This window comes from Zalophus californianus, chromosome 4 (assembly GCF_009762305.2).
Source record: "Zalophus californianus isolate mZalCal1 chromosome 4, mZalCal1.pri.v2, whole genome shotgun sequence".
In the NCBI taxonomy this organism is placed as follows: domain Eukaryota; kingdom Metazoa; phylum Chordata; class Mammalia; order Carnivora; family Otariidae; genus Zalophus; species Zalophus californianus.
The window spans coordinates 43,096,736-43,119,106 of record NC_045598.1 but is presented as its reverse complement, the minus strand read 5'-3'; the positions used below and the strand labels follow the sequence as shown (position 1 = coordinate 43,119,106).

Genomic DNA, 22,371 nt, shown 5'->3' with positions numbered 1-22,371 from the left:
ATCCCAATTACATCGTGGTAACCCTTGTGACGATTTCTGTCCCTTGTAATGCAACACCTGGTTTTTGTTCCAGGGACAGAGCCCAAGCCTGGCTGACTCAACCCTTGCTCAATTGTGAAAGAGTTGGCTGGAAGGCTCGTGTTTCCCACTGGCCAGCAGAGGTCACTATTTCAAAATTGTTAGTGGAGAAATGTCTTGTCCACACCACTTCTCATTTGTTTGGGGGGAGGTTTTATTCATAGTAATGGCGGGAGATTTATTTTTTTCATACTTTTCTGTATTTTCTAAATGTTATTAAAAATTGTATGTATATATATTATATTTATATATATATTATGTTTAAAATTGCTGATGACTTGAGTGGCCTTCCATAGATAGATGCTTATAGAGTGATCACTGCCACCATTTTTTGAGCACCTGCTAGGTGCTGGACCCTGGACTCTATGCAAATTCTCTTTAATAGCCATTGATCTGCCAGGGTTGTCTTGACGTTTACCTCAGTTTTCCTGGAAGAGGAACCTGAGGCAAGAAGTGAGATGATTTGCTCGAGGACACATAGCTAAAAGAGGAGGGATTCAGATGCAGGAAGATCTGTCTTCAAAGCCAGGCTCTTAGTTTTCTTGGGAGCTGTACTTTTTTTTCCCCAAAGAAGGAATATTTTATCAGCTTGAAGCCAACAATCACCAAGAATGTATGAGAGGAGTATGTTATTTTTGAAGTAAAACCTTAGAAGTAGCTTGCTATTTTTCCTTTGCAAATTTCAGCCTGTGGTTTTCTTGAAGAAACTAGACTTGACTCCTTGTCTTTGAAACTGGGAACCAATGATGTTCTGTCAGGCTCTGCTCCTTTGCCTCGGGAAAACAGAACATTATAATACATTGTCTCCAAAAATGTCTCAAGCTTAAGACTTATTTAGTGAGTCAAGTTTACTAAAAAGATTTCTAACTTCAATTTATAAGTCCAGTGGAAAACTTCCTAACTTTGGAAATACTGCTTGTGAATGAAAAGATAAATCTGTTTTAGTGGACTTTTATTTATTCATGTTTTAAAACATGAATAAGTCACCAGGCTTTTCCACAAAGCTAGAGAGTTATGAGAGGACAGCTGTGTTCATCACCAGATAATGAGTGGTCAGTTTGACCCCCCTGTTCTCACTGAAGAGGTCATGTGAGAACAGCAAGAAAAAGCTTTGTATCTTTTGGGCCGCTATAAAAGGACATTGGGTTCTGGAATCAGTCTTCCAAATTGGCCTGGCATACTGCAGTCCATCATTCTCATTTCAAAAATTTTTAATGTTTTTGTGGTTGCTATTAACTATAATAATAAATAATAACAATTACTATTATTATTAGAACAGAAGACCATATTACCCTTTGAGATATTCCTAATTAAATAATAAGATGGAGCTGGCTTATTTTCTTTGTCAACAAATATTTAACCAGTTTTTACAAGGATAGCAAGTAGCTCAGAGTAGCCAAACTAAGTCTCTAGTTGGGGGAGATAGGTGATGAATATAAACAAATGTCATGTGGTGGTGAGTACTCTGAAAAACAAGTAGGTAGTAGATAGCACAGTGGGATGCTGTTTTAGGTGGGCTGGTCAGGGAAGGCCTTCCTGGTAAAGCGATGTTTGGCCAGAGACCTGAATGAGGTAAGAGACAGAATATGTGGATACCGGGGGAAAGGTCCCAGAGAACAGGACCCCAGTACCAGAGCATGCTTGATAAGTTCAAGAGATAGCAAAGCAGGAAGGGTGGCTGGGCACAGTGGGGGAGAGGATGTGGGGGGAAGGGAGGTCAGAGACAGGAGGGGACCAATCCATGTCAGGCCTGGTAGGCTACAATAAGGACTTTGCTCTTACTCTGAGTCAGAGGCAGCCACTGGAAAGTTCTGAGCAAAGGAGTAAACGGGCCCACTTATGCTTTTAAAAATTCAACCTGGCTGTTCTGTGGAAAGTAGACTGGGGAGAGCAGGTGGCCGGGAAGAATGAAAGCAGGGAGACTACTAGTTAGGAGGCTACTATATTGTCTGGTTCCGTTTCCCTGCAAATACCATGATGTGCTGAAAACCAAAACAAGTTGTTATGAAAGAGCAGTTGCCTAGTAATGAGAGTGAGGAAGGGGTATAACTTAGTGGCCTGGCAATTGCCACACCTTGCTTCCAGAAACCACCATTAAGGATGAGGAATGCCTTGGGTCACCCAGGGGAAGTTCCAAACCTGAAACTGCTACTTCCAGACCCTGGGCCTCTCCCTTCCCTCCCCTCCCTGTCACTCCCAGCTCCCAGGCTTGTCAGGTTTCCTTCCTAAGTAGAGCTGCATTTAGCCACTTCTGTCCATCCCCACTGACCCCACCACCTAAGTCCAGGCTCCCCAGCATTGCTCTCTGGGGCTTCTCCGGACGATTCTAATAGCATCCGCACTTGCCTCTTTCTCCATCCACTTTCCACACAACAGGTAGAATGGTATTTTCAGAACAGATCGGATCATGTCAGTCTCCAGCCTAAAATTCTTCATTAATTTTGGATCCAGCCTTTTCCCTTCCCCAGTCTCATCTGGGGCCTTGCCTCCCCTCACTCCATGGCTTCCATTCCCACTGCCCTTCCTTCACTGCCTGGAAGGGATCGCCGTTCCTCTCATCTCAGGGCTTTGTCGCATACTTGACCATCTGCTGGAAAGCTCTTCCTCAGCTCCACAACCAGAGACTTTGTGTCCTCTGAAATTCCAGTTGAATCATCACCTCCTCAGGGAAGCCTTTTGTGACTTCATCAAGCCTCTGACTCCTCCTCCCACTTCACAGCCTCTCATCACGTGGAGCATTTCTCCTTCAGGGCCTGATCTTTGCTGGTTCGTATGATTCCCAGATGTGCATTCATTTGTATGATTGGCTGACTACTTTGTGTCCACTACCAGTTGGGGAAGCTCTGTGAATCTCTGGCTCCTTAGGACAGCTCCTGGGCACGGTAGGGTCTCAGTCAGTATTGTTGGATCAAGATGGAGGGTCCTCTGGACACACTACTTCAGACCTCTCCGAATGACTTTCCGGAAGGCCCGCACATCCTTTAGTAACTCCTTCACTCACTCTATTAACTTATGCCTAGATTCACCCATAATTCCCTGAGTGTGCACGGATACCAGGCACTGTGCTCGGTACTAGGGCTAGGGTGGCACCTAAAACCATTCCTGCCCCCAGAGAGCGAGGGGCACTCAGAAGGCTTTCAGCGAGGAGAGCAACATGGTTGGATCAGTGATTTAGAAAGACCACTGTGGCTGCTGGGAGGAGACCCAGCTGGGAGGCTGGTCCAGTGATTCAGACTAGAGATGATGAGGCCTGTTGTGTGCTACAGCGTGGGATGGAGAGAAGTACCTGGGAGGTAGGAATCACAGGCCTCAGGGACTGGATGTAGGTGGAGGAGAGAAGGAGGCTGGGAGAACCTCTAGGATCCCAGCTTGGTGGTGTCATCATTCATGTGAGCAAAAACACAGGATGCGTAGAGGAGAAAGGAGGAGAGGGGGAGGAAATGAGTGTAGTAGAACCTGGCTTATTTGTCAGTTTCTATTTCCTGAGAGAGTCTGATTAACCTGAGGCTTCATTTAGAAGAGACTCTACTTTTAGGAATAACCAACTTGACTCTTTGTTTTTAATTTGCATACAGTAAAATTCACAGTGCACAGATCTATGAGTTTTGAAAAATGCATAGAGTCGTGTAAACACTGCCACAGTCAAGATACAGAATAGTTCTCTCATGGCCCCTTCCTCCCCCAAACGGCCTCACTCCAGGTAGTCAAATCTTTTCCAGTCCTTAACTCCTGGCAATTACTGAACTGTTCTCTGTAATTTTGTCTTTTCCAGAATGTTACATCAATGGGGTCATACAGTATGTAGTCTTTTGAGTCTGGCTTCATTTACTTAGCATGATAGCATTTGATTCACTCATGTTATGTATATCAAGGATCAATTTTGGGTTATTGCCGAGTAGTATTCCATTCTGTGGACTTACCACAGTTTATCTGTTCTGCAGTTGAGAAACATTTTGTTTTATATTTTTGAGGATTACAAATAAAGTTCCTAAAAGTCTTCATGTACAGGTTTTTGTGTAAACATAGATTTTCATTTCCTACTGGGAATGGGATTGCTGGCTTGTATGGGTTGTATGCTAAGTATTATCTTTAACTTTATAAGAAAATATCAAATTGTTTTCCAAAGTGGCTGTACATTTTTACATTTCTTTTTATTATTATTATTTTAAATTTTGGAATAGTTTTATTTTTTTAATTAACATATAATGTAATATTGGTTTCAGAGGTACAGGTCTGTGATTCATCAGTCTTATATAATACCCAGTGCTCATTACATCACATGCCCTCCTTAATGTCCATCACCCAGTTACCCCAGGCCCCCAGCCCCCTATCCTCCAACAACCCTCAGTTTGTTTCCTTTGATTAAGAGTCTCTTATGGTTTGTCTCCCTCTCTGATTTCGTCTTCTTTTATTTATTTGAGAGAGAGAGTGAGAGTGAGTACGAGTGGGGGAGGGGAGGAGCAGAGGAAGAGGGACAAGCAGACTCCATGCTGCACACGGGGCTAGATCTCATGACCCTGAGATCATGACCTGAGCCAAAATCAAGAGTGGGTCGTTTAACCGACTGAGCCACCCAGGCACCTCCCCTTTTGCATTTCTACCAGCAATTTATGAGAGTTCCAGTTGCTTCACATCATTACCAACATTTGGTATTTTTCTATTTTTAAATTTTAACCATTCTAATGGGTGGGTAGTGGTAGCTCGGTGTGCTTATAATTTGCGTCCCCTGATGAGTAATGATGATGAACATCTTTTCACATGCTTATTTTCCATCAGCATATTTTCTTTTCTTTCTTTTTTTTTTTAAGTATTTATTTGATAGAGAGAGGCACAGCAAGAGAGGAAACAGAAGCAGGGGAGTGGGAGAGGGAGAAGCAGGCTTCCTGCAGAGCAGGGAGCCGGATCCCAGGACCCTGGGATCATGACCAGACGCTTAACAACTGAGCCACCCAGGCGCCCCTCCATCTGCGTATTTTCTTTGGTGAAGTGTCTCTTCAGATCTTTTGCCCATTTAAAGCCTTTGGTTGTTTTCTTTTTGTTAAGTTATAAGGGTTCTTCGTATACTCTGAATACAATTCATTAGTTGGATATATGATTTGCAAATATTTTCTCCCTGTTTGTGGCTTTTCATTCTCTTATTAATCAGTGGCTTTTGCAGAGCAAAAATTTTAATTTTTTGTCAAGTCCAATTAACACTTTTTTCCTTTATGGATTGTGCTTTTTGGCCTCATATCTAATTACTCTTTACCTAACCTAAAGTCACAAAGATTTTCTTCTATATTTTTTTCTAGAAGTCACAGCTCTGCATTTTGACCCATTTTGAGTTAATTTTTGTATAGCGTCTGAAGTGTAGGTTGAGGTTTGGTTTTCTGTATATGTGTTGCAGCTGTCCCAGCACTCTGTCAAAGGGACTGTCCTTCCTCCACTGAATTGCTTTTGTGCTTCTGACAAAATCTACTGGCCATATGTGTGTCCCATAGAATATGGACTATTCTGTTCCGTTGATCTATGTGTATATCCTTTTGTCAGTATCACACTGTCTTGATTACTGTAGCTTTATAGTGAGTTTTAAAATCCGGTAGTGAGTAAGTCCTCCATCTTTTTCTTTTTCACAATTATATTGGCCATTCGAATTCCTTCGCCTTTCTAAATAAGTTTTAGAAGTTGCTTTCTATTAAAAACTCCTGCTAGGGGGCACCTGGGTGGCTCAGTCGTTAAGCATCTGCCTTTGGCTCAAGTCATGATCCCAGGTCCTGGGTTCGAGCCCCACATCAGTCTCCCTGCTCAGCGGGAAGCCTGCTTCTCCCTCTCTCATTCCCCCTGCTTGTGTTCCCTCTCTCGCTTTGTCTCTTTCTGTCAAATAAATAAAATCTTTAAAAAACAAACTCCTGCTGGGATTTTCACTGAAGTTGTCTTGAATTTATAGATGAATTTGGGGAGAATTGACATCTTAATAGTACTTAATCTTCCAAATGATGAATATACCTCTTCATTTATTTAGATCTACTTTGATTTCGTTCATCAGCGTTTTGTGGCATAGAGATTCTGCACATATTTGTTAGATCTCTATCTAGCTATAGCTTTTTAAGTGCTATTATAAATAGTAAATTTTTTTATTTACTTAATTACTTATATTGTCCATTGAGGCATTTTATTTGCATGTATATATTACATCCCTACAAAAAGAATCCTAGGATTTTCCCTCCTGTCTTTCTTCTTCATGGTTCATGATGCCAGCTGAGGTCATCAGTACAATGAAACCAAACTGTTGGGATGGGAGAAGATTCTTCTGCCACTTTTTTAGATCTTTGAGTTGTACATCAAATCTGGGGCTGATCACTCCACAGTTGTTTAACCTGCCTGTGAGTTTCACAACATTTTCCCAGCTGTGTGGTCATCAGTGATTCCAAATTTGCCAATGTAACCATGCTTCATCATCATAGTTAGAAACTGGACTATGACTCTGGAGGATGACCTAATAAGAACCTGGCATTTGCCTCCCTTTTCAGCATTGTTAATGTTCTTGTGAGCATCTGCTAGTACATTCATGTGCACCATTATGGCAGCACAGAAAGATGGCGAAAAGAGAAATAAAAGAAATTTTATTTCTAATGGTTTATTGCTAGTATATATAAATACAATGGATTTTTCTATATTAACCTTGTATCTTGCAACCTTGATAAACTCATCATTTATCAGTTCTAGGAGCTTTTTTCTTTGGTAGATTCCCTGAGATTTTATACATGATGATAATGTTGCCTGCCAATAGAGAATTTATTTCTTTCCAACCTGTGTGTGTATATTTTTTTCCCCTTGCCTTATTGCACTTGCTTAGGACTTGCAGTGCGATGTCGAATAGGAATAGTGAAATACCCTTTTTTGTTCTTAATTTTATGGGGAAATCATTCAGCCTTTACCACTAAGTATAGTGTAAATGGGTGATGTTAGCTGTAGGTTTTGTTTTGTTTTTGTAGACGCCCTTTATCTAGTTAAGAAGGTTCCTTTTTTATTCCTAGTTTAAGTTGATTCTCACTCTCTCTAATCATATATGAGATTTTACCTAGAACATCTTTATTGGCCCTTTATTACTATGTTCCATATTGGGATTCTTCAGGGGTTTTTCTTTGTTTTATTTTTAAAAGGGCATCTTCAACTTAATAAAATGAAGTCTGGAAGTGGTGGAAGTATGTTGGATGTTTCATTAATCATCATCATCACCTCTCATTTTCTGGTTGATTTGATCTTTTTCCACCTACTCATTGAGTCTCCACAAATGCCTTGGTGGGCCAGGTACTGTCATCTTTATTTGGTAGGTGCTGTATCGAGGAACCTGGGAGAGTGACTTGCTCATGTACCTCAGCTTGATAACACCAGAGCTACAACCACTAAAGAATTAATTTTATGGACTGTCCTCAATGAAAGTCCCAAAGTGCAGGGAAGTAAACCCCGGCTTTGGACTCAGGCAGACAATCTTTAATTTTAATTAAATTAAAATTTTAATTAAATGCAGTAAAATTCATGTAACATAAAATTAACCACTTAAAAGTGAGTTATTCAGTGGCATTTAGTACATTCACAATGTTGTACAATCATCACCTTTATCTAATTCCAAAAAATTTTCATTAGCCTAAAAGAAAACCTATAGCCATTAAGCAGATAATCCCCATTGGTTCCTCCCCTTAGCCCCTGGCTACCACCAATCTGTTTTCTGTCTCTATGGATTTACCTATTAAGGATATATCATATAAGTAGAATCATAAAATATGTGACCTTTTGTGTCTAGCTTCTATCACTTAGCATATGTTCTTGAGGTTCATCCAGGTTGTAGCATGTATCAGTTCTTCATTCCTTTTTATGGCTGAATGATATTCCATTATGTGTATGTGTATGTATATATATGTACGGTTTGTTTATCCATTCATCCACTGATGAACATTTGGATTGTTTCCACAGCAATGTTGTTTTGGGTATATGCCTCCCATATGGCAGACTCCTCAATGAGCAGGAGTGGAATTGCTGGATCATATGGTAATTCTATGTTAAATGTTTTGAGGAATCATCAAACTGTTTTCCACAGTGGCTGAACCATTTTATATTCCTGCCAGCAATGTATGAGGGTTCCAATTTCTCCACATCTTCACCAACACTTGTTATTTTGTTTTGTTTTTTTTAAATTATTATAGCCATCCTAGTGGGTGTGAAGTGATACCGCATGGTAATTTTTTAAAAAAAGATTTTATTTATTTATTTGATAGAGAGAGACACAGCGAGAGAGGGAACACAAGCAGGGGGAGTGGGAGAGGGAGAAGCAGGCTTCCCGCAGAGCAGGGAGCCCGATGCGGTGCTCGATCCCAGGACCCTGGGATCATGACCTGAGCTGAAGGCAGATGCTTAACGACTGAGCCACCTAGGTGCCCCACCTCATGGTAATTTTGATTTGCATTGCCCTAATGACTAATAAGTTTGAGCATCTTTTCATGTACTTGCTGGCCATTGTATATCTTCTTTGGAGAAGTGTCATTTGCCCATTTTTTGACTGGGTTGTCTTTTTGCTGTTGGCTTATATGAGTTATTTATATATTCTGGATGCTAAACACTTATCAAATAAATGATTTGCAAATATTTTCTCCCATTCTGTAGGTTATCTTTTCACTACCTTCATAATGCCCTTTGATGCAAAAAAGTTTTTAATTTTGATGAAGTCCATTTTTAAAATTTTGTTGCTTGTGTTTTTGGTTTCACATCTAAGAATCCATTGCCAAATCCAAGGTCACCAAGATTACCCCTATGTTTTCTCCTAAGTATTTTATGGTTTTTAGTTCTTGCATTTAGGAAGTTGATCCATTTTGAGTTACTTTTTGTAGATGGTATGAGATGGGTTTCAACTTCATTCTTTTGCATGCGGATATCCAGTTGTCCTAGCACCATTTGTTGAAGAGACTATTCTTTCCTCAATGAGTGGTCTTGGCATTCTTATTTTTATTAGTTTATTTATTTTTAAAGATTTTTATTTATTTGAGAGAGAGAGCAAGCAAGAGAGAGAGTGAGAGAGAGACACAACACGAGCGGGGGGGGAGGGGCAGAGGGAGAGGGAGAAGCAGACTCCCCACTGAGCAGAGAGCCAGATGCAGGGCTCGATCCCAGGACCCTGGGATCATGACCTGAGCCGAAGGCAGACACTTAACTGACTGAGCCACCCAGGCGCCTCAGTCTTGGCATTCTTATTGAAAATCAGTTGACCATGGATGTATAGGAGGCAGACACTCTTAATTGAGAACTTTGGCAAATGACTTAATTTGGAACTTTTATTTTCTCACCTATAAGATGGGGAAGATAATCTCTCAGAGTTTTCAGGATAAAATGAGATCACATATGAAGACTGTCGGCCATACTACCTGGCACATACTAGGTTCCCCAGTGAATGTTAATTCTTCTCTTACTGCAAGAAATAGAGGCAGGGTAAACAGTGTAACATCCATCACCTCTATTGCTTCTCCTTTTTCATATTTCCAGGACACAGGAGACCTTTAGATACACAGAAGTGTCTATTTTTGCCTCAACCATTTGCAGAGTATATGTTTACGGCCCTGGATAAAGATGGTGAGTAGAGAGGCCATGATAGGTTGAAGAAGTGCTTAGCTGGAAATGCAGTCAGGCAGATGAAGCAGTGGTCAGTCTTTAATAATTCAATCAGCATTCCATAATCATTTACCTAGTACTGACTTTGTGCCAGAATCTGTTCTAGGTTCCGGAGTTACAAAGGCAAAAGGCTGCCCCTGCTCTCAGAGAGGTCTCAGTCTAGAGGAAGAGACAGACTGTTAAACTGGTAGTTATAAAATGGTATAATAGAAGTTCTGACATAGAATGAAGTAAGACTGCTGAAAGAGTGTGCAAGAAGAAAATAATTCTAGTCAGAGCACTTCAGGAAGGCTTCTGAGAAAAAATGACACTTGAGCTGGGTATCAAACAACTCTTGGAAGGAGTATGAAGGACAAGAGGGAAAAATGTTAGCCTAAGAAACATCATATACAAAACTATGAAGACATGAATATATGTTCTGGGTTCTAGGTGATGAAAAATATTTTAGGGTGCTTGGAACACAGGATAGGGCTCAGTGGTGGAGTGAGAAAATTTTTTGACTTCACTTAGATGGCTGTTGGGATCTATTAATGATCAGTGTCTTCATCGGGGAAGTGACATGGTCAATTCTATGTTTTAGAGACTGAGAGAGAGACCTGTATGGAAAATGGGTGATAGGGAAGAAGAAGATGAGGCTAGAGGCAAGAAGAGTTGGGAAGAAATGGGGGCGGGGGGCGGGGAAGTGTTAGGTGGCTTTATGGTGAATCAAATATGGGAATGTGGGAGAGGAGGGACCTCAGATGACTCAGACTTCTGACATGGGGGACTTGGCCATGGGGCCATTCACTAGGTAAGCACAAGAATGAGGAGCTAAGTCGGAAAAGAAAACATGATGTTTGCTTTTGGAGATGGATCCAGATGGAGATGGAGATATCGAGTAGACAGGCTGTATGTGGGACTAGAAGGGCAACAGCCAGGTTGAGCTGGAACACTCGTTAGTATAAAAAACACACATTACTGTCTGGGTAGGGAGAAGTGGGTTTTATTTGTTTTTCTGTGTTTTGTACATGTCAATTAAAATATTAATGAATTTTATTTTCATATCCAAACTATAAAGAAAAAAAATACAGCTCATAGTCCTACTACTTAAATAATCCCTATTGAAAAAGAGGATAATATATATTTAGAAAAGGAAACAGTTCAGAAAAGTAAAAAATAAAAAAGTACCCCCCAGTCCTCCATTTCCCTTAACCACTGTTAACACTTCCTTGTATTTCCTTGTAGGAAAAAAAAAAATGCATGCACCCACTGGGTTCTGTATATCCCCAAAGGGGTCCTGCAATATACAAGTGTTTAAGAGGTCTATTTTATTGAGCAGATTAACCTTCTCATTGCTTTGTCAGGTTTTACAAACCCATCTGTCCTAGTGGGGTAGAGCTGTGAGCTCACAGGGGGAAGGGCAGGATCTCCATTTCCCTAGCTCAGGCGTGGGGGCTGGCTCAGGGTTGGTGCCCAGTAAAGAATAAGTGAATGAGCTGTTGCTACATCTTGGAAATTTGGAGAGCCTTTGCCTGCAGTTACAGTTGATTAAGTGACTTATTCAGCAAGTGTTTTCAGAGTCCTAAGTGTGCAGTGCTGTGTGTGTGAGAGAGAGAGAGAGAGAGAGAGAGTGTGTGTGTGTGTGTGTGTGTGTGTGTGTGTGTATGGTGAGGGAGGGACAGCAGAGGACTCAGCTCCTGGACTCACTGAAAGGTAGAACTGGAAAGGCCAGTCATCTTCCAACTGGGTCTTGCTTTTTGAGGTGGAAACTGAGGGCCAGAGTGAGATTATGATTTGCTAAAGCCACATGGCCTGTTGGTGGCACAGCCAGCACTGGAACTTCAGAAGGGGTTATGGGGAGGAGCACCTAGTGGTGTGTTGGAGGGGTTGGTAAGCTACCCTTGCTCCTTTCTACCTCTTCTCCTCCTACCATAAAAGTAGCAACAATTCTCAACTCCAAATCCCCAGACACATGGAAGACTTTGAGGTGCCCTATGCAGCTCTTGGCCCTTGACCTGTGTGTAATAGGCAGATTGGAGGATATCCTATACCTATTAGAGGCAGCTGGCTGGTAAAGAAGGGAGAGCACTGGACTGGAAGTCAGGAAGCCTGGATGCTGGTGCCAGCTCTGCCACACCCACCACATTGCTGTGGGCCAGTCACATCCTCTCTCCTTTGAATGTGGGGGTGGGTCTAACTAAATCTCCAAGGACCTTCTTACTATTATTGATCTCTAATTGTAAGATGCTATATTTAACCAATTATAGGAAATCAGATTTTAGAATTTTATGATTCTAAAATCCTGGTTTCCCAAGATTCCAGGGATGCTGCTTGAGGTCTCTTACTCTTTGCAGAATCCTCTATTGTGAGACCTGACCTATTGTGTCATAGGGAGGGGCTCTACATACATTTTTCAACTTGAGGCCAAGGCCAAAGAGACCAGACCCCTACCTTAAGAGAGTGTGAAGCCAGACAGGTCCCTTGGAGTGGCCCAGATCACCAGCAAACAGTGCAGAGGGGGTGGGCTGAGATGAAATGCAGAGACCACCTCAGGAGCCTCCAGGGACCCTTCCAGTAGCCCTGGCAGATTATCCAGCTCAGGTGAACAACCCTGTTTTGTACAGGAGGAAACTGAAGCTCAGAGAAGGGAACCGAGCCACTGCTTCCAGTCGCTCTAAGTCCTGTTCTTTGGGTGGTGTTCTTTCTACACATTGGACAGGGCTCCCTGAGACACTGCTGTCTTGTGAGGGAAGCCCAGAATCCAGGCTCGGAAGGAACTTAGAGGAATGGGTCTCAACCCCCAAGGCTCTAAGATCTCCTGGGAGCTCGCTAACAACCTAGGCGCTGGGGCCCTGCCCCCAGGCAGATTCACAGATACAATTAGAATATTTTCTTTTTTAAAAAATTTTATTTATTTGAGAGAGAGAGAATGAGAGAGAGCACGAGAGGGAAGAGGGTCAGAGGGAGACGCAGACTCCCTGCTGAGCGGGGAGCCCGACGTGGGACTCGATCCCCGGACTCCAGGATCATGACCTGAGCCGAAGGCATTCGCTTAACCAACTGAGCCACCCAGGCGCCCCCAATTAGAATATTTTCTAGTTGGGACCCGGCATCTGGTTTTGTTTGTCTTAATAAACATTTTTATTTTTCGGAAAAAAATTTTTTTGAGTAAGCTCTACGCCCAAGGTGGGACTCGAACTCATGACCCTGAGATCATGAGTTGCATGGTGAGCTGACTGTGCCAGCCAGGCGCCCCTGTTTTTGTCTTTCAACTTTGGAGTTTGAGACCCTCTAGGCTGGACTCGACTCTACATTGAAAAACACCACAAAAACAAAAACGTAAGAAAAGTGGTCTGTGATCCCTGGTTCTCGTAACGTTGCCGCAGACTGGCTGTGAAATGCGTGCAGGTTCTCCAGTGAGCCGCTTGGATCTGCAACAAAACTTTCAAAGCACTTTCATATCTGTTACCTCCGCGGGCAGGTTTCGCCGGTCACATTTGATGAGGAGAAAACTGACCTCAGAGAAGGGAAGGGTCCTTCCTCAGCCGCTGGGACAGGCGGGGACACAGCCTGGCTCCCCTGACGCCCAGTGCGCTCCGCCGCCCAGCCAGCCCAGCTCCAACGACAGATCCCCGCCGCTCCCGCCCGCGGCGCCGCCCTGCCCGGCCAAGCGGCCGGAGGGCAGCGGGCAGCGCAGGGCTCCGGCAGCCGCCGCCTGTCAAACCCTCCGCCCAGCCCCGCGCCCGGCCCTGCCCAGGCCCCCAGGCAAGGAGGCCCCGCCCTCGCGCCGCGATTGGCCTCTGCGCGGCAGCTTCAGCGAGCCAGTGGCTGGAGCTGCTGTCGGGCAGGTCGGGGCCCCGCCCCCGCCCCGGGATGCCGCCCCGCAGGACGCGGCGGCAGCGGCGGCTGCGGGGGCTGCGGCGCCAGTGGAGGCGCGCCGAACCGTGCGACCCGCGAGCTGCAGCCGCAGCGGCGAGGTGAGAGGGGGCGCGGCCCGTGACCCGGGGAGGGGGCGGGCTCCAGGGCCCGAGATCCGAGGCTAGGGTCCCAGCGACGCTCGAATCCCGGGAGTTTTGGAATGGCGCGGGAGCGCCGCGAGGAAAGGAGAGTTTGGGGGCCCCGGGCCCTTGTTCCAGTAGGGGTGTTGGAAGGATCGAGGCTCTGTGGAGGGGGACCCAGAGCGCGTGTTCGTGGAGTGTGAGCCAGTGAGGCTGCTAGTGTTGCTGAGTGTCTGAGCGGGTGAATGAGAGAGCAGTACGTGTGGCAGGCACACCGTGTCCCCAGTGTGCATTTGCGGGGGTGTGTGGTATGCGTGGGAGCCAGCGTCCATGGGCGTTACCGACTTTGTGCGGGTTTGCGCGTGAGATGGGTTCATTTTCTCTGCTGCGCGGGGAGTGTGCGTGTCTCTGTGTGCTCGTGATGGGTTCGTGACGCGGGAGTGAACGCCAATCATCGGACGCCCCCTCTCCCGGCCTCGGTGGTCTGGGGTCAGTCTCGGAGGGTCGGCGCCCCAGACCCGTGGGTGCGCAGTTCACAGTCCTGCGCGCAGCCGGGTCCCCGAAGCGCCCAGGAGGCGCGCAGCCCCTGACCCACCTGGAGTAGTCTCCGTCGCTCCGCCAGAGTCCTGCCCTGGGAATCGTAGTTGCCGCCCGCTCCTGTCTCACTGGGTGACACCGCACAGGCGCTCTCACCTCTCCAGGCCTCAGTTTCCCCATTCTTCCTTTGAAGAAGGCTGGTATCGGTGGAGGCGGATTTGAGCGGGAGGGTGCACGGGCTTCGCGGAATGCGCTGTGGCGGCGGGTGGCCGGGGCCCTCGACACACCAGAGAAGGAAGTGCGAGCCGCTCCTGTGCCAGAAAGGGGCTTTTGCGGGATCAGGTGGGTTTGTCAGGTTAAGGTAAGTGTGGTGGGGCTAGCCCATTTTAGAGACGAGGAATAAACCGAGGAGGTGGTGGTGACCTGCCCAGACTTCCCCCGGAATAGAAAGGGGCTGTTCCGCTCATTCTAACGCGCGGGTGCTGTCTCCCCTCTCCAGGAGCCCGGCGCGACTCCCAGCGGCTCGCCCTGCCCTGGCGCCATGCACTGCGAGGTGGCGGAGGCGCACTCAGACAAGAGGCCGAAGGAGGCCCTCGGCGCTCCGGGTCCAGGCCGCGGGCCCACTGGCCTCGGCGGCACGCACATGGCCTTCAGGGTCACCGTGAGCGGCGGCAGCTGCGTGGATGGGGCCCCGCGTGACCTGCTGCCCCGGCCGCCTGTGCCGCCGTCGTGCGCCCACGACCTCCTCCGGCCACGGAGCCCCCGAGACTACGGGCCGTCCAAGGCCGCCGCCACCGCCGCCGGGAAAGGTAAGTCTGGTCCCGCCAACGTGCCTGGCAGGAGGTGTGGGGAAATCCACGCTGCCTGGCCTGGACACCGCACACCTTTGTGGGAATTCTCTGGAGAATTTGGTGGAGCTTTCTCTAGTGTTCATCAGTTTCTCTCTAGTTGTTTGGGACTCGGTTGTCATTATAAAATGATGCCTGTTTAGGGGGCATCTAATTTAAACTCAATAAACCTATTTTGGAGAAGTGTGTGTATAGAAAGTTCAGGTTACATTATTTTGCTTCTGTGTATTTCTGATAAAAGTTGTGCGAAACTTACAGAAATCTTATAAATTAGGGTGACTAGCAACTCGAGTATCTGAGCTGGCTGCAGGGATATTTGGATGTATTCTGATGGCACTAAATAACAAAAACCAGAGTCCTTCAGCAAGACCTCTGCCCTCTTGGAATCTCAGTTTCCCTTTCTGTCAAGTGAGGAATTAATTACATCAGATGATTTCTGGATTCCTGATGGAAAATTTTATGAATCTGTGATCCAGCTTGAGTCAATTTCTGGCTTAAAAAATGGCCTTTCTGAATTTGAAGTTTCAGGAGCATCATCTTTGGTCAGAAGTTCCTTTGCAGTACCCTTCCTCTACCCAGTGAGGCTGGTTGGTGTAAGGTGCAGGCCCCAGTAGGGTTTATGGGCTCAAAGTCAGCGATGATGCTGGCATTCTCATGAACCTGTTCTCATCACAGTTAATTATTATTGAGCCATTATTTATAAGTTTCATGCTGACAGATAATTAACCAGAAATTGGGGAAACGTTAAGGTGCAGTGTCCTCCCCCGTTCCCACACCTTATTTTCCCCCTGAGAGAAACCACGCCTTGGGGTTTCATTATTTTAGCTTTTAGAACTTCTTGGTTCTATTCCCAGGTGATTCTCAAGGAAGACAAAAAGTTTCTTTTGGCTCTATAGACATCACTCCTTTAGCATCAGCCCCTGCGAAGTCAAAAAGGCAGGATGTCTTGGTTTTAGAAATGAGGGCTTTTTCTGGGTAGAAAATAACCAACTTCCCAATTCAGGCACTGGTAAAATGAAATGAACGTAAACAGTGCTTTTCTTTTTAATGAAAACACCTGACTTTGTAGGAGAGTGCTGTTTCTTGTGTCATTTTCAATGTTAGTCTCTTCTCCAACAGATAGGGATCCTGTTTGAAAGGGTAGACACAGAAAACAATGGCTTTAGAGTATTATTACTGGGATACCCATAGGCGGTGTTCTTTTACTGGGCAGAGAGGAGTGGTGCGCAGCAAGACATGAGTAATATTTGCTGTCCCGCTCCACACATAATCCTCCCTTAAACAGATACCCTCCTGCAATGTTTTAGTTTTAAAAAATCATCGCTGTCACTGAAGATCAAGTTCTCTGCAGACCTGGTGAATGGTTCTCCTAAATGTAGTCTTTGTTTGGAGCCGTGGTTAGAGACCTCTCATCTGGATGCTTTGCATAAGATCTTCCTACTTCCATTCTCCCCGATTATTTTTATCCACACTCCCCCTCCCCCACCGTCTAATATATGAGATGTTTAAGTCAGGGTTGTATTTGGAAAGGGCAGAGGAGGATAAAAGGATGGGAGGAACAGCCTCTTTCTTTGTATCCTAAGATGGTCGTTCTGGTTAAGCTTTTGTGAGAGGCTTCTAAACTGTTTTGTTCACGGCCTCCAGCAAGGCTAGTAGGGTGGAATTTATCATACCCATTTGAAAGATGAGGAAACTGAGGCCTGAGGGTGGGGAAAGTGTCTCCTGTGTAACGGGCTACGCCATGGTCTGGGTGGGAGCTCTCTGGCCAGCCTTTGTTCACTGACCTGGGCTGGAAGAAATTTCCAATGTGGCCTCTGTCCTTCTAAGCAAGTTCTTCCTCACAGTCCAGCCCCTCAGTGATCGGAGACAAAATCCGCTTCCCCACAGAGCTTCAGCAGTCCTCTTAAAAATGCCACAAGGAACGGGCACCTCTTACTGCCCGTGCTCCCACCCAAATATTCCCCAGACCATGTAACCCTTTGAATGTTTGGTATCTAGCTCCAAATCTTAGGTTTATTGGAAACAGATGCAAATACCAATTGAAAAATATTCATTGACTGTGCCCTGCCACCTATGATCTGTGGGAGCTTGGGGGGAAGTTGTTCACTCTCTGAGCCCTAGTTCCCCCATTTGTCAATTTACTGTGAGACGGACTTGGAAGGACTGAAGAGAGCTTTAGTGAAAGGGGCACTTCAGTGCCTGGCTATTGTGGGGATTCCTCTTGGGATGTGTTTAACGCGCTCAGCCTCTGGTTTTTCATTTGCATGAGAGGTAATAATGTCTTCCTCCCAGGGTTAAACCTAACAATGGTTGTAAGCATGCTTTATAAACTAAAAAGGTAGAAGGGGTCACTTTTATTAATTCATGCTGGGCACCATGCTAGGGTAAGTGATACTTGAGATCAAGGGGGCAGGGAAAGGAGGGAGAACCGTTTGATTTTTAAAATGCTGAATGTGAAGCGCACTCTCGGGCGCGCTGGCCATGGGAAGTTGAGAGGAGCCAAGCCTCAGGTCTTTTGTGGCCACAGCTGCCCAGTGACCGGAGAGAAGACAGTATTGCTCGGTCTGGGGTCAGGTTTCAGATGATCTGCCTTCTGCTTCGGGTAGACCCTAAGCCGAGGAAGGGTGCAAGCCCTTGCGTCTAGCAGCTTATCCATACATGCTGGACTTCTCGGCGTTTCCAGATCTGGAGTCAGGAGGCGCTGGGAATGGTGCGACGTCATGGACTAACATTGTCATCATTTACAATAAGAATCACGATCTGTTTATGGCAGAGTCCCGCTTATCCAGATTCCAAGCAGCTGGAAAGGCCAAATTACCAGATGCTGCATTTTTCTTTCTTAGTATTAAAGACCCAACACTATGCTTTTGGAAGTCCTGACAAGGAAAGAAGGTAAACATCTGGGCTTTATGGAGGCAGACAGCTTGTGGCGATGGCCCGATGACTCCTGGTCCCCGTGCACAGTGCTGTACGGTTCTCAGCGTGTGTTCCCACACATTCTCTCATCTGCCCTCGCGCCATCTGCGCTCTGCCTACCTTGTGGGCTGCTCCCAGGGAACAGATGTAGAGTGCTTTGTGGTCTTTAAAGTGCTGGGCAGATCCTGGCTGTCATTACTACTGTTCCCATTTCATAGATGAAGACACCGAGGGGCTCAAGGATGTGCTCAGAGCTACAGACAGAAAGTGGCAGTTTCTAAGCCTCCTTGTTGCAAATACTTGATTCTGGTTCCCCAGCTTGTACCTTCTACATGTGTGTGTTGGCGGTTGAGAGCTGGCCTACTGGATGGCCTCCTGAACATTCCCAGAGAACTTAAAATATTTTTGCTTTTGGTATTTCTTCTGTCCTCTTTGGAAGGAGTACCTATGGCCTAGTTAGAAAACTTCTTAGTTTACCGTTTGTCCAGAGTTGCTATTCCCAGACTGAACCAGATAATGAGCTCACTATTTAATTCACAGCGACTCTCTGGGCCCTTTTCACTGTGTGCTGAGATGGGACACGTCCTAGCAAAAAAAGAGAGGCTGATGATCGTGACACATGTGTGGACACTGCCATTAGTAAACAGCCATCGTAACATGGCCGAAAATGCCAAAAAGTAGTCAATCTTGTAACTTAAAAAAATAGCTAGTATATAGATTTTTTTTTTCCTGAAAAAGGAAAACAAAATGCAATTGTGGTTTGTGTGCATGGGCATCAGAGGCCGGCGATGGTGGAGAGTAAACACGATGGTTTTGGTGGCATTACCTGGTAGAATTTCTTCATCCAAATCAGAAGCCACTGTGATGTCCTGGGGAGGCCTTGGAGGGGCAAGCACATCCCTAATAGAAAGGTATGAGTTATTTTGAAAGCATTTACCCCCTCCGGCTCTGGTGGGCAATTTGCTTGCATTTCATCCATTTTAAAGTGCTGGTCCTGCGATCCGGAAATAATCAGATCCAAATTTTTTCGGTGCTTGAGGTTTCAAAAAAGGGGGAGAAAAACCTGCTGGCCAAATGTCAGGCTCAGTGAGACAAAGAGAAACATGTATGTGTGTGGGTACCCAAACGCGATAGGAACATGTTGCGTCTACAGTCCTAAGAGTTATGTATCCGACAAATCTTTTATAGACGTGTAGCGGAAATATAATTCCCAAAGATGCCCCAAGAATCCTGGGCGGCTAGAATTTCTGTTCCCTTCCTGCCCCCCAAGCTCTCCAGAAGCTGCTAGGACTTGGCGTACAAAAGGAAAGGAAAACCATCACATAAGATCGTGACTTAATTTAGGCCTGGTCGTTTCTGAGCAGTTTACCTGTGGTGCTTCGCTGGGCTGAGGTCAGGACCCCTTTAGCTGTGGCATCATATTGATAGGCTGTGTTGCTCCATCTGTGATTTAAAAACATAAGTTTCTTTATATGCTGTGGTTTTCGTTCACACTTCTGAGGAAAGAAAAAAAAGCCCACCCCGTCTTTGACTTATTCATCTCCCTGCGTTAACATTTGCGTGAGAAGCTAAATGAGCCAGCACACTTATTTTTACAGTGCGTTAAAATCTCATTACAGGCATAAGTGCACAATGAATCATTTAAAAAAATATATTCTTATGTTCTTTGTTCTGGATGTTGCATAATTATCATCATTTTCTTCGGTTTTATTTTGTGGAGTTTGGCCAGCATCCTAGAAAAGGGGAGAAACTAAAGTTTTCAATCCTTTTTTGGATAGGATTAGGAAAAAAAGAAACAAATAAATACCACTTTATTTGTAAATTGACCAGTGACTATTGCTAATTATGGCTTTTGCATAGAGAGGGTAATTGCTCTTCCTTCCCTTAGTTTTCTTGGAAAAGAATTCCCTTTTTTGAAGCCGATATGGTGGTATTTCAACAACTTCACCTTATATATATGATTACATGTAAAGTTAGATTCCGTGGTTTGCTAATTTATTTTGCTAATATAGATTTGAGTTGCAATGAGTTTGGACCTAGAGAGTTGTGTTGTTTCTTTTGGTAGGGGGTAGTTTATTTTTGAGCTTAAAGAAACAAAGACATTCAGTTCAAGGGGAGAGAAGAAATGAAACAAACTTCTGCAGTGGGCTTTGAAAAATTCAACTGCATTAGGCAGAAAGCACAGCTGTAAAACCGGGGCCAGGAAAAAAAGAGCAAACTCCTGAAATATTCGTGCTGCTTGCCTTCACTGTGCTAATGATTCTAGCAGTTTAAAAACGGACTTCTTGTTTATCAACAGTGGCTGCCCGAATTAATAGTTTACAATGAAAAAAAAAATGCTCTCAGCATTAGAAGCAAAGTCCGGGACTGATAGCTGAGTGAGGAAGGAAAGCAGAAAAGGGGGAGGGTGGTTGTAGCTGTTTTGGTCTCTCTAGGCCTTATTTATAAGAAACTGAAAGGAAACAGACCTGGGATGCGGTGGGGGTGGGGAGAATACAACCCTAACCCAGTGGTCTTACAGTTTAAAGTCACTGAAAGCATCTGTTTTCTTCTTTTCCCCATCTTCCCCTAAACTCCAAAGGGTTATTCCTTCAGAGGGTTTCCGGCGGATCGAGGCGGATTGTGTTAGCGTTACAAGCTGTGTTTAAAGTCAGCATTTGAGTCAGATGCACTGAGGAGACCTTCAGTCCGCTAACTGAATAATGCATTTCCTGTATGGCCTGAATTTATTTGGTGGTTATGGTTGGGCCTGTCTGGAGCGAACACATGCACCATTGTGCAGCCTTGATGCATGTGGGCCATGCTCTTGGCTTTGAGTCTCTGTTTCCCCATCTGTAAAATGGGAAGCAGTTGGATGGGATGATCCATAGTCCCTTCCTGCTCTGATGCTCCAGGATTCCACATGAATTGGACTGGGGAGGTCAAGAAGGACCGAGGGTGTGGGAAGAAGCCACCCGTGTCTCAGACTTGACTTCGCCTTTGATCTCCTGACTCCTGAGGCTGACCACCGAAGAAAACAGAAGGCGGAGGTCAGCTAACCTTACTGAGCACCTACCGTGTGCCAGGCTGGGCCCTGTAGCTGTGACTGCATTTAATGAGGCCCAGTAACCCTGTGAGAAAAGCAGGCATTATTCTAGTTCTCCAGATGGGGCAACTGAGGCTTGGAAAGTTTAAGTGATTCGCCCCAGTAATAAGCTGACTATTTAACTCACAGCGACTAGCTGTGTAGGTAGTAAGTGGTAAAGCCCGGGTTTTGAATGCAGCTCTGTCTGACAGCAAAGCCAGTGTTTCCCCCCCTAAAGCACAGCACAGTCAAGGACAGGCTTTACAACCCAGGCAGTGGCGAGGAGTTGCTGTGGCTATGGAGTGTGTCCCCCATGCCGGGGGAAGGTGGCAGAAGGCCACAGGCTGGTCCAGACAGCTGTTCCCTGGAGCAGCCCTTTCTGAGGCTCTGCTAACGGGCCGAGGTGTGACTTTATGGGGAGACTGTCTGTGTCTGTCCGCCTCCCTGCTGTAGAAATGGGGGAAAGATAGCGGTTCCCCATTGTGACATGGGGTCCTCAGGCTAGGACTCTCTCAGGCGGTGGAGAGACCCTCTCGAAGCAGCTCCTTCTCCGAAGCAGAGGCACACACATGTCCCACGGGTTATTGCAGGTTCTAGACCCTTTTTGAGCCTTTCCCACAGTTTGGGGAGATTCCTTACCCAGGCCCTGGTTGCAGTCTCCCTTCCACTGCTTCTGAAGATACCTTCTGATGTTTGAAGAGAATTCCTCCTAAGCCCTACCATACCTAGTGGTAGAATGCGTGCTTCACTGGGCATGGTGGCTTGAGATCTACTAACAATCATTTCCTATTCAATGATGAGATGAAGAAGGGCTTGGGAGGGAGAACAGTCCAGGAATCAGAGTAAACCTGAGCGTTTGTTTGTGGGAAATGGGTCTTTTGTGTTAGATGAAGAACAAACCAGATGACCCCTAGCCTAGAAGGATAAGGTCCTGCTGCTGGTTTGTGTCTGTGGCCTTGCACGAGGGTGCACGCGTTCATGAGACGGTGGACATTCTCAGAGAATCACACTTACCGCAGGAGTCTTTATGGCCCCACGCTTCTTTGCCTTTGGATGTTGACCCTGAGTCTGAAAGGGAGAGTAGGGAGAAGTATCAGGGGGGCGCTGTGGCCCGGGCTCTTCCTACTTGTGTCTTTTTAACAACTAGATTACTCTTTTAGATGTTGTTGCCTTTTTTTTTTTTTTTTTTAAATAACAGGTTTGATGGAAAATAAAGCTTTAGCAAGAAACCAGGGAGAATTATAAACCTGACTTTAAAAATACAGATCCCATTTGCTGTTTTAAGCTCTCCGGAGGGCTGGAGATTGGGTTT

General features: G+C 45.5%; 1 protein-coding gene across 1 annotated transcript in view; it reads left to right on the top strand.

Annotated features, from left to right (window-relative positions):
* The first annotated feature begins 13,562 nt into the window (after positions 1-13,562).
* GLIS1 (GLIS family zinc finger 1) overlaps positions 13,563-22,371 on the top strand; it is a 225,268-nt gene continuing 216,459 nt past the window's right edge. Inside the window, 2 exon segments of the mRNA XM_027615467.1 lie at positions 13,563-13,673; positions 14,731-15,040. Coding sequence (XP_027471268.1) covers positions 14,773-15,040 — 268 coding nt within the window. The 5' untranslated portion in view covers positions 13,563-13,673; positions 14,731-14,772.